This window comes from Clarias gariepinus, chromosome 21 (assembly GCF_024256425.1).
Source record: "Clarias gariepinus isolate MV-2021 ecotype Netherlands chromosome 21, CGAR_prim_01v2, whole genome shotgun sequence".
Classification (NCBI taxonomy): Eukaryota; Metazoa; Chordata; class Actinopteri; order Siluriformes; family Clariidae; genus Clarias; species Clarias gariepinus.
Window position 1 is genome coordinate 24,581,522 of NC_071120.1, and position 12,338 is coordinate 24,593,859.

Sequence of the window (12,338 nt, forward strand, 5' to 3'; positions counted from 1 at the left end):
GGGGGGAGAGAGTATGTACTTATTTCCTTTACTGTACATAACATTTTATTAGTTCATCATTGTTTATACAGCTTTATCCTGTTTACCGGGGGGGCCTGCAGCCTATCGGCGGGGTACGCGCTGGACAGGGCACACACACACACACACACACTCAGACGCTCATTCACACACTACGGGTAATATGAAAACGGCAATTAGTTTAATCTGCATGTCTTTGGACTGTGGGAGGAAACCGGAAAATCTGGAGGAAACCAGATTATATGCACACAGACCCCGAGGAGGGAATCGAACCCGGACCCTGGAGGTGCGAGGCTACTACGGCGCCACATTATAGTTTAGTAGTTTTCTAAGAGGAATGTTTGGGCACTATTTAGAGATGTCCATGTGGTTTGGATGTGTCAGATATTTATAGCTTCATTTCCATTGCGTATTATCTTATAGTGTATGTTTTTTTTCCCAAATGCTTTGAGGCATGAGCATCAAACACCAAACCGCGAAAGTTAATAATCATGAACCTTTTTTAGTTTTAGTTTTTTTTTTAATCAAACCAATCTGGTGTATAAAGATTTCCATAGTAAATTTATATACATAAATTAGTGTGTGCCCTGCGAATGCACTCCATTCCAAATGCTAACTGGGTGCAGAATGTAACCTCTACTCAAAGGCACCCGAAATAGACCAAGGCCCGAAAGGGATTAATAAATTATCCCCGAGCGATCTCCCCTTTCAGCCTCGCGCCGTCTCCTCCCTCGACGCTTACATCAGATAAAAGATATGTCCGCAGGAATGCCGTACGTCTCGTCCAACCTATCAAGGTGTCACTCGCGCGGCAGTACTGGAATGTTTCAATAGAAAGGTCGAACTACTGTAGTTAGTGCAGAGTGCCATGGAGGCGTGGCAGCCATAACGCCGAGCTTTTGTGGCCTCGGGCTTGAAGAGGTTTATTTCCTGCAGCCCATCGTCGTCGTGTCCACGTACAGAAAGCGGATGTGCATCCTGGAATCGATCTCCACACCTTTTAAAATCTGAACGAAGAAAAAGAAGGAGTGAAAAAGGATGATAAAAATAAGTGAATAAATGGACAAGTAGGTACGAGAAGAATGACTCACTAACCTGAAGGAAATGCTCGAACGTGATTCCCTCATAAATCTGATCTGGAGCCTGGACAGGTTAAAGATATGGATGGACAAACTTAATGACGATCAAGAACAACTTTCCAAATGTTATCGATATTTGTAATGCTACTTAAATTTTCAGATGCACTAAAACACTTGAGTGTTGTGCTGTTACAGAAAAATAAGCAATAACCAGGTGATGAAATGTTGCTCTAAATCTTACAGCGTTACTGTTACTGCCATGAGGTCCATTTTTTTCCAGTAACGACACATCCTGGAGTTTTATTCCTTTTATTCCAAAGGAATTAGCCAGATATGACCAATTTTCATTTATTCATAAATTATTCTCCAATACTGTCTATCCTGTTCAGGGTCACAAGGGGACTGGAGCCCAACCCAGGAGACATAGGGCATGAGGCGGGGTACGACCTGGAAAGAGTTCCAATCCATCACAGGACACACCTGCACACGCACTCAAAACCATTCGCACACTGCGGGAAATTCGAGAATGCCAAGTAGCCTAATCTGCATGTCTTTGGACTGTGGATGGAAACCCACTAAGCAAATGGAGAATATGTAAACACACACACACAGTCCCTGAGGGTGTGAGGCCACAGTGCTAACCACTACGCCACCGTACCGCCATTATCATGTTCTTAACCTTTTAATTAAAATGTCCTTTTATACTTATATGTATTGTTATTGTTATTAAGCCTATCCCAGGAGATATGGGACACGATGTGGGGTACACCCTGGATAGTGTGCCAATTCAATTTTGGGAATGCCAATCAGCCTAATCTGCATGCCTTTGGACTGTGGGAGGAAACCGGAGTACCCGGAGGAAACCCACCAAGCACTGGGGGAACATGCAAACTTGAGATGGGAATTGAACCATTTTAAAAAGCTTGTAATTCCTAACAGCCCCCAAGACAACACCTTCCAAAAAAGTATGTCAAAGCGGTAAGTGATAAACTCTGATCCACCATAACCCTTAACCACCTTCCTAATACTAGTTAGTGCCGCCAAAACAGCTCTGATCCCCCGAGGCATGGACTCCACTACACCTCTAAAGATATTAGCAGCAAGTCCTTTAAACCCTATATTCTGTTCGGAGGATCATCAATGAATCAAGCTCATTTATCCAGCACATCTAATAGACACTTAATCAGATCTTGGAGGCCGAAGTCAACACCTTGATTTCTTTTGGTTGTCTTTGTCTTAGGTGAGATCGGGTCAGATAGATTAGTCCCTGCTTCATGCACGCATCAGTCAACCTTGGGTTGTCATTCTGTGGAGGATTTATGTTAGGTACTAACCGCTGCATACCCGGAACAAACCACACCATAAGACCTGCTGCTTTGAAGATGCTTTGACTTAGTGGTCTGGTCATCACAATTAAATTTACATTACATTTACATTAACAGAATTTTGCAGAGACGCTTATCCAGAGCAACTTACATTTTAGGGTTAAGGGTCTTGCTCAAGGGCTTAACATTGGCAAACTGAATCATTGCTAGGGTTCAAACCTGGGGTTCGGACCTAGTGTCTTTCATTCAGTTGCCCAATGCCTTAACCACAGAGCTATTCATGAACCCAATTTGATAATTACACCATTGTCAAAGTTGCTTCCCCATCTTTTTCCTACTTCCAACACATCAACTTCTTGATTGGTGTAGTTCCGAGAGTTTACTGACAAGATTTTAGTTCCAGTTGTCATGGACATCCTTGTGTGCTTAGGATGAATAATCTGCCCAGCCTCTGAACGTCTGTAGACCAACTAGGCCCAGTGAAGGCCAATGGTGACCATTGTATTTATTCCCATTTTACAACTGTTGTAGGACCTTTGGTCAACATTCACACACTACGGACAATTTGGGAGCGCCAATTAGCCTATTCTTCATCAAGATCTAGTTAAAATCAAGAGCAAGTAAAAACAGAGACAAAAAAAAAAAAAAAAAACGTTTATCGCTGCTTTAACGTAAGTGATAGCATGAACAAACTTTTTAATTTTATGTAGCTATATAATAATATTATAATACAGACATATCTTTGTAATAATTGAACAATCTGCAATTTGCTGTGGTTTAAGAGGAATAAAACATTTCAGGACACCCCAACACTTCTTCGTTAATTATTTTCCTATAGCAGCAAATCCCTGAGTGTTTAAGTTTTTAACTGATGAGGTGTAATGTAGTGAGGGAGATACTATACCATCTGGCCCATGGTGACACTCGCGACCTCGAGCATAGCAGCATCTGCGATAGACTTGGATGTTTCTTCTTCTATATTCCCGGAGTTGGACAGCAGCTCTTCTACCAGCTGCAGAACATCAGCACAGAGGTTTAGAACCAGCGGAAATTACAATGTTTCAAGCAGATTAAACTAAGCGAAAAAATCTGTAGCATAGCTGATCAACATTAAACTCATTTTCTAAACAGGTTCTAGATCAGATCTTCTGTTGCGGTTTATTTGATCACACGTACTTATGTAAATTACTCCACTGAAGGCAGCTCCTCAGATCAGAGACTTGCTACAGGGATAAATATGTTAGAGCATTCATAAATTAATTTTATTAGAATCATGGGAGGAAAGTCAACAATGAAAAGCACATTTTTAAAGATGATCGGATTAGAGGAGTGTGTTTCTTCCCTGCAAATCACGTTAGAAATAAAACAGCCGTATTTATAAATGTCAGGAGCAATTAGGCGGAACGGTGGCTTAATGGTAAGCAATGTTGTCTTGCAGCTTCAGAGTCCGGGTTCGATTCCTGTCTTGGGGTCTGTTTGCATGGAGTTTGCATGTTGGTGGGTTTCGCCCAGGTACTCTGGTTTCCTCCCACAGTCAATTCCCAGAGGAATTGGTGTTCCCAAATTGCCCATACAGTTTAGTTTCAATGTTGACCAGAGGTCCTACCATGGTCATAAAACTGAATAAATACAATGGTCACCAGTGGCCTCCATGGTCCCTAGTTAGACTACAGATGTTACTAGATGGATCGATGGATGGATGGATGGATTAATCTAACGCCTCTCATGTTTATAAATGAAGAGGTTTGTAAGCCATAGATTTTTTGCGTAAACGGACCTTGAGAAATTTTTGATGAACAACAAAATGTGGAAAAACGTTTCTTACCTTTCTGTATTCGTCCAAAGTGATGATCCCGTCGTTGTCTTTGTCATGCATGTTAAACAGAACTAAAGGAAGGGAACAAAAAAAAAATATTTCATCTCCATCACTGGAAATTTACAGTCCATATAATGTGTTGTGTATTCAAACTGGACAATGTAGGCGTGTTTGTGTGTGTGTGGTGATGGTGGTGGTGGTGGTTGGGGTGCGCGTACTCACAGCGGAGTTTCTCTTTTGTAAGCCTCTCTTTATCCTCCTCTTGTTTTATTGGCCTGAAGTGTGCCACGACGGTGAGGAACTCCTCGAAGCTGATCTCCTCTACTCTGCCCACCTCACCCCGACCGAAGTTCCTGCCAAATGATCAGGTCGGTTTACAGCAATAACACTACGGATAATGTTTAAAAAGTGTGTGTGTGTGTGTGTTTTTGTGTCTGTGTGTGTTCACCAACCACTTATTTTGGTAGATTTTAGATACTATTCAAATCTTACTCAATGTTTCTGCTGTGAGGAACAGGAGGGTGAAAATCCAGCTCACTCTTAAGAACCTGTTTGTTTAATGCCAAACCCAGACTAGTGTAACTGGTTTCCTCTTTAGTCTTTATATCATCTCTAGCTTCCAGCCTAGTTTCACTGCCCCTAACTCCCAAGTGTTCATTAGCTTTCTGGCACTCTGTAGTTTCCAGTGTAATTTACAGATGTTCGCTTGTTTCCAGCATGTTGCTTTATTTCTAGCTGTTCTCTAGTTTTCACTTTTCTTAGTTTTCTGGCTGTTCCCTTGTAAGTCGTTCTGGATAAGAGCGTCTGCCAAATGCCTAAAAGGTAAATGTAGACGTCTCAATGTGTTGTCTTTTTTGTTTCAAACTGTTTCCTTCAGTTTCAGCTCTTTCCTCTTCTTTCATTGTATTTAGTTTCTGTTGCTTGTTTTCAGTGTCTTTACACTGACAATTGTCATGGAATTTTAAGCAGTTTCCAGCTGTTCCCTAGTTTACAGTAACTTTACACTCCAGCTGTTGCCTACACTGTGTTTAGACTCCAGCTGTTCCCTAGTTTACACTAACTTTAGACTCCAGCTGTTTCCTAGTTTACACTGACTTTAGACTCCAGCTGTTTCCTAGTTTACAGTAATTTTAGACTCCACTGTTCTCTAGTTTACACTGACTTTAAGACTTCATCTGTTCTCTAGTTTATAGTAACTTTAGAACCCATCTGTTCTCTAATTTACAGTGACTAGATTTCAGCTGTTCCTTAGTTTACAGTGACTTAAGACTCCAGTGGTTCCCTAGTTTATAGTAACTTTAGTCTCCAGTTGTTAACTAGTTTACACTTGCTTTAAACTCCAGCTTTTTCCTAGTTTACACTGACTTTGAGACTCCAACTTTTCTCTAGTTTACACTGACTTGAGACTCCAGCTGTTCCCTAGTTTACACTGACTTTAGGCTCCAGCTGTTCTCTAGTTTACACTGACTTGAGACTCCAGCTGTTCCCTGGTGTATACTGGGTTTAGGCTTCAGCTGTTCCCTAGTTTACTTTTACTTTAGACTTCAGCCATTCCGTAGTTTGACCCCAGATGGTCCCTAGTTTACTCTGGCTTTAGACTCCAGATGTTTCCTAGTTTACACTGTGTTTAGACTTCAGCTGTTCCCTAGTTTACACTAACTTTAGACCACAGCTGTTCTCCAGTTTACACTGACTTTGAGACTTCAGCTGTTCCCTAGTTTATCGTAACTTTGGAACCCATCTGTTCTTTAATTTACAATGACTAGATTTCAGCTGTTCCTTAGTTTACAGTGACTTAAGACTCCAATGGTTTCCTAGTTTATAGTAACTTAAGGCTTCATCTGTTCCGTAGTTTATAGCAACTTTAGACACCAACTGGAGACTTTAGACTCCAGCTGTTTCCTACTTTACACTGACTTTAGACTCCACTGTTCTCCAGTTTACACTGACTTTAAGACTTCAGCTGTTCCCTAGTTTATAGTAACTTTAGAAGCTGCTCTATAATTTACAGTGACTAGACTTAGGCTGTTCCTTAGGTTACAGTGACTTAAGATTCCAGTGGTTCCCTAGTTTATAATAATTTTAGACTCCAGCTGTTCCCTGGTGTACACTGGGTTTAGGCTTCAGCTGTTCCGTAGTTTACTTTAACTTTAGACTTCAGCCATTCCATAGTTTATAGCAAATTTAGACCCCAGATGGTCCTCCTTAGTTTACAGTGACTTAAGACTCCAGTGGTTCCCTAGTTTATAATAATTTTAGTCTCCAGCTGTTCACTAGTTTACACTTGTTTTAAACTCCAGCTTTTCCCTAGTTTACACTGACTTCAGACTCCAGCTGGTCCCTAGTTTACACTGGCATTAGACTCCAGCTGTTTCCTAATTTACAGTCTATTTAGTTTTTAGCTGTTCTCCAGTTTACATTGACTTTGAGACCCCAGCCCTTGTTTCCCTTCGCTATCTATTTATTTTTAATGTTCCGTATTTCCTGGGCTTCTCTTTCTATTATAAGCTTCCAGCATCCCTAGTATTCTGGTGTTACCTGGACTCTTTAGTGTCCAGGCCGATTTCCCTCCTTGCTACTGTAGTTTCCAGTAACCTTAGCTTCTAGGAATTCCTAAAGCGTTCAGGTTTTAGCGGTTCCTTAGTTTCCAGTAATTATGGTTTCTCAATTTGTTCTCTATCTCATTTTTTTTCGTTGCCTTTGTTGTCTCAAAACTTTCACCAAAAATGTTTTCCTGTGTCCTTCATCCGACTTTGCAGTTTTCATTGTTTAATTTTTGTGACTCATAACTGCCCATAATGTCCAGCTGTTCTTTGGATTACGGTTTCTCTACATAGCTTCCTGGATTTCCACCATGGTTCTGATTTCCTACCTTTCAGTGCTCCTGTTCTATCTGGTTTTCATATTCCCCACAACATGCATGTGTAAAATAATGGATTTTTGTATAACAGGAGTATACAGTAAATGTACAGTAGGTACCTTTTATCAAAAAAGGCGTCGATGATTTGAGTTCTAATCGGGTTGAAGGTCAAATCGCTGATGGTCTCCAGGTCAATTCGGCTAAAATTCGGGGAAAAAACAAGAAAAAAAGGACACGTTCGAATCACGTTTCTTTAGAGCAATGAGGTGTACTTTATATGCTGGCACACATGAAGTACCTCAAGCTGTCGCTGTTGTGGGCCAGGATCTTAAATCTCTTGTGCAGGTTTTTGATCTGTTCTGAAGAAACTGGAAGAACAAGAAAAGCCAAAGGATTTGCATTACGTTTTGTACTTATCAAAAGATCTGGATCACACTTATAGGTAAATTGGGACACCTATTTGTATTCCTTTAAACAAAAATGCAAACATTTGTTTTAATAATTTTGATATTTAAGTTCATAAAATAAAATAAAACAGATGGTTTCTAGATGGTTAATAAGGTAAACATCTACAAGGAAACCTTTGCGAAGATGTGTTTGCTTGGACTGTGTGTTTTAATGCAACACAGAGTGCTTACAGTGTAATTATTAACACATCACCGAAGCCTGTGTTTGTACACTACACAACCTGCAATCTGTCGTCTCACAGGTGAGCTCGGGCTTCACCTTCTGTTCTGCTGCTACGGTGCACACACACCTACTGTAACAACCAACAATAAGTAATGCTAACCTCTTAATGTGTTGTTTCAGCAAGCAGAATGAGACGAGGCGGGACTAGTGGTGATACCTGAGCTTAAATCGGGTGATGCATGTCTAGATGTAGCGATAGAAACTGGACTGATTCATGTCTAAACTTACAAACAAACTTGTTTGTGTCTATGAGCCAAAACAGTCCTGATCTGTCGAGTTGAGACATGGACCAAAGCAGACGTTTGGAGTGTGAGTGTGGTATCTGGCACCAAGCAATCAGTAGCAGATCGTTTAAATCTTATACAGTAAGTTACGGCGAGGTGTGGCCTCCATGGATCGGACTTGTTTTTCCAGTACATCCAAGAGACACTCGTTTGGATTGAGGTCTAAAGAACATGGAGACCAAGACAACACCTCAAACTCGTCCCTAAATCCATGCACTAACAGATCCAGCATTCGCATTTTCACAATTTGAGTTACACTAGTGCATCAGTGAGCCTTGGTTTCTCATCACCCAGTCGCCAGGTCACTGGTTTTCCTTCCATGGATTACTTTTGGTACATCCTGATCACTGAAGACTGGGAACATCCCACAAGATTTCCTCTTACCAAGCCGTCTAGACATTACAACTTGTGAGGCCCTTGTTGAAGTCCATCAATGTCTTACACTTGCCCATTTTTTTCTGCATCCAACACATCAATCTCAGGGACAAAACGTTTACTTTATCGCCTTCCTGATGAATCCAAACCACTTTCAGATTAGACATATTGTAGCTCGTACATTTTTATCGTTAAACTGTACATTGTTAAAAAAAAAAATCAAAACCAGTGGTTAAGGCTTTGGACTATGGTTTGGAAGGTCCCAGGTTCAAATCCCACGACCACCACGTTGGCCCTGTTGGGCCCTTGAGCAAGGCCCTTAACCCTCAACTGGACTACATTAGACTATACTCCTGAAGGTCCCAGGTTCAAATCCCACCACCACCACCACGTTGGCCCTGTTGAGTCGTTGAGCCAGCCCCGAAACTGCTCAGATGTTTGATGAAATACAAATGTAAGTCACTTTGGATAACAGTGTCTGCCAAATGCAGTAAATGTTAAGACATTTTTGATTTAGGATTTTCAAGTGATGACAGGTTTATCGGAATGTAACCTCACCGTAAGGTACCAATGCCAATCAAATGTTTGGACACAAGTTTGGATTTAATTTCTACATCCTAGAACAATATTGGAGATTTCAAAACTATGAAATAACACACATGGCTTCAGGTTTTAAAGCAACAACAATAACAGTCAGTAGACATAAAGGGCAGCTGTTCTGGAACAGTTCTTACAACAACAGTATTGTCCAAAAGCCATCAAGCACCATGATGAACCTGGCTCTCATGAAGACCTTACCAGGTAAGCAAGACCAGAAGGAGAAGTTCATTTAGAGTCACCAGCCTCGGAAATCACCAATTAACAACCAGCACCTCAGATTGGAGCCGTTATGAAGGATTTACAGATCATAAATAGCAGATACATCTCCAAGTCAAAGGAGATTTTTTGTATATTTCGGACACCTTCAGCATTGTTCCACAGAAATAGAAATCAGGAAAGACGACAGAATTAGACTTGGTGTCCAAACTTTTGACTGTTAGTGTATGTCTAGGAGCATCTAGGATATCGGTTTGTACAAGATGCTTTAAGAATCAAGATCATATCGTACTGAACATGTAGAAGGTTTGGGCTTATGACCTGAAATCGGATCAAGTTCAGCCGTAGAGTATACTGTATTTCTTTTTTGTCTTTACATTAAATGTCATTGGTGTTAATGTTCGATGTGTTCCGTCATCACAAGTACATGATCATGCTGATGTATGAGAAGTGGAATAATGTAAAAAGATAAACTCTAATGCATGATAATTCTTTAACATCAAACCACAAATCTGTCGCCTGACGCCTCGGGGTGTCATGAAATCAAGAAAATGAGGATTATATGAACACTAAGCCTAAAAGTGGCCACAAGAGTGTAACCAAACTTCCTCCTAAGTTAGATTAGGATGTTTGTCTCACGATTAAGACTGACACGCACACTGACTAAGAGAGAGAGAGAGAGAGAGAGAGAGATGGTCTACTCACAGCCAGTTTTCTCAGACAGCTGATTGAGCTCTTCTTCTTGCAGGTCAGAATGAGAGGAGCCCATGTTCAACCTGTCTCAGGACTGAGCACTGAGAGACAGAGACAGAGAGAGATGGAGAGAGAGAGAGCAGTGAGAAAGCCAGAGCACTGAGTGAGTGTGTGTGAGAGAGACAGTGAGAGAGAGAAGGCGAGTGTGTTCCAGGTCCACACCTCCACATGTACGCACCGCCTCTCTCCACTGACAGAAAGAGGAAAGATTAAAGAGGAACCTGTCTCACTGCCTGCACCTTGTTTCTCTTCCTCATTTATATTGTTTTCATGTATTGTAACCAACTACCCCCCCCCCCACGTTTGAATGTATAACCCTCAACTTTTTTTTTTTGTACAAGTTTGTAAATATGGCAAAACACTATAATAAAAAAAATTATTATTATAATAATAATAATAATAATAATAAATATAGTTTTTTATAGAAACGATGAGTGGGCCCAAGCACCCTGTGTGCCACGGTGGGTGCATGCACTTAAAGGGGACATATCAATACCATTATAAAAAAAAAATATTAAAAAGAGGGAATTTTATGTTTAGACCTCCAAAAAGCCCCAGATGCACCTTCGGGGTCGAGTCCGAGTCCGATTCCCGCCTCCATGTGCGTGAAGTTTACATGTTGTTAGTGGGTTTCCTCCAGGTACTCCGGTTTTCTCCCACAGTCCAAAGACATGCAGATTAGGATAAATCGCCCGTAGTGTATGTATATGCCCTGTGATTGATTGTACCATGCCTCGTGCCCTAAGTCTCCTGGGATAGGGTCCAGGCCCCCCGCGACCCTGTATGCAGGATTAGCTGGTATAGACAATAAGGATATTCATTATATTATTATTATTATTATTACTAAAAGTTAGCTGTGGCTCTGCCCACATACAGTTCCTGACACCTGTTACCTGCGAATAGATCGTGTGGTCAACTCGCTGCCGCTTTGCACGCCGCTCCGACGTTTCATCACTCCTGCCTGTCATATGCATGCTGTCTATTGTTACATTTAGTAAGGAACGCTTGTAACACGCTCAGACATAATAGTTGATGATGCTGCTGTGAGAAACGCCTGTTACATGAATGGTCAGGTCTGCATCTCTCTAATTACAAACCAACCACTGCTATGGGACTGTGTTTAACACTCCTAAAACCAAGTGTTGTTTAGTATCAAACAAGACGTAACTACGACCTTCGCTTGAATCCATTAGTTGCTGTCAAATAGCAAACAAGACAACATGCACACACACGCTCTAGTTCTAATATCATGTGAAAGTAGGACTTGCCAACTTTGTGCAATGTGCCAACACTTACGGGCATTTTCTGTCTGACTGTCTGTCTATCTACAGCAATAATAACCTGATTTATTTAATTTTTTTGCATACTTGTCACACTCAAATGATTTAGATCATAAAACAAATTTTAATATTTCACAAAACTAATCTTTTCAGACTGATACAGGTAGTCCCCGACTTATGAACATCCAAGTTACGAATTTCCGCAGATACAAACGGGCCACAGTTCTACTCCAGGTTCAATCACGGAAGAAGCTACAACGTGTGTTGTACAAAAAATAGACACTGCAGTGCACCAGATACCAATATTTACAATTATTTTATTTATATTATTTTCAGTGGCTATAAATGTATAAAGGGTCTAAAGATTTAAGAACGGATTTAAGAACAAATCAGACTTACGGACATGCTCTCGAAACAGAACTCGTTTGTAAGTCAGGGACTAAACCTGTAAATGTCAATTGCTTTGCTTTTTATCAGTTCTTAAATGTCTTTAGATTATGATCCTTTATGATCCGTGATCCTATGGTCCGTCTATAGTGCATGTTCAACATAAACATTTATACATATTTATTCATTTGTCTATGTCGTGAGAAGATGATGATTTAACATTATTGTGTTTGGAATGAGTCTGCAGAGTCAGTGTTGTGTCACTTTCCGTTCAGGATGGATGAATTTGCACTTTAGAATTTTGTTGTATTATAGGATGAGAAAGGGTGAAGCGTGTTCAAGTCAAACCGGGACTTAAGAGGTAAAAACTCTCTTTATTCCTCTATATAATCCCCTGCTACACTAATGCACTTATCCCAGTGTTTTCCCTAGTGCTTGGACACCATCAAGGTAGAACGTTTTCTCAGGACTGCTTGCTTCATGTCTAAAAACGCCGGCCTCCCAGGAACTCCCACATGTGTTGAAACGGCTTGGAGCGAGGTCACGACTGTACGGGGGATGTGGTGCTCAGATGTTCAACATCATAACGTCATAACATATAAACGTCTGCACCTTTCAAATGTTGTTCTGCGCCTGAGAGTCTCATTAGCGTACT

At 40.9% G+C, this 12,338-nt stretch overlaps 1 protein-coding gene across 1 annotated transcript; it reads right to left on the minus strand.

Moving 5' to 3' along the window:
• Positions 1-552: 552 nt before the first annotated feature.
• tesca (tescalcin a) lies at positions 553-10,128 on the minus strand. The gene is made up of 8 exons (XM_053481317.1): positions 9,969-10,128; positions 7,397-7,466; positions 7,218-7,298; positions 4,461-4,591; positions 4,248-4,309; positions 3,327-3,434; positions 1,114-1,161; positions 553-1,025 (listed from the first exon to the last, which is right to left on the minus strand). Exons 1-8 carry the CDS (start codon positions 10,030-10,032, stop codon positions 942-944), a joined length of 648 nt encoding a protein of 215 aa, XP_053337292.1. The 5' UTR covers positions 10,033-10,128; the 3' UTR covers positions 553-941.
• Between the last annotated feature and the right edge of the window lie 2,210 nt (positions 10,129-12,338).

Bases quoted from the DNA above. Each gene is read 5' to 3' on its own strand.
- tesca (XM_053481317.1), bottom strand. From the start codon at position 10,032: ATGGGCTCCTCTCATTCTGACCTGCAAGAAGAAGAGCTCAATCAGCTG. The intron at 7,299-7,396 runs GTACTTCATGTG...CCCGAATTTTAG, and splicing joins CACAACAGCGACAGCTTGAG to CCGAATTGACCTGGAGACCA. The intron at 3,435-4,247 runs GTAAGAAACGTT...GATGTTCTGCAG, and splicing joins CTTTGGACGAATACAGAAAG to CTGGTAGAAGAGCTGCTGTC.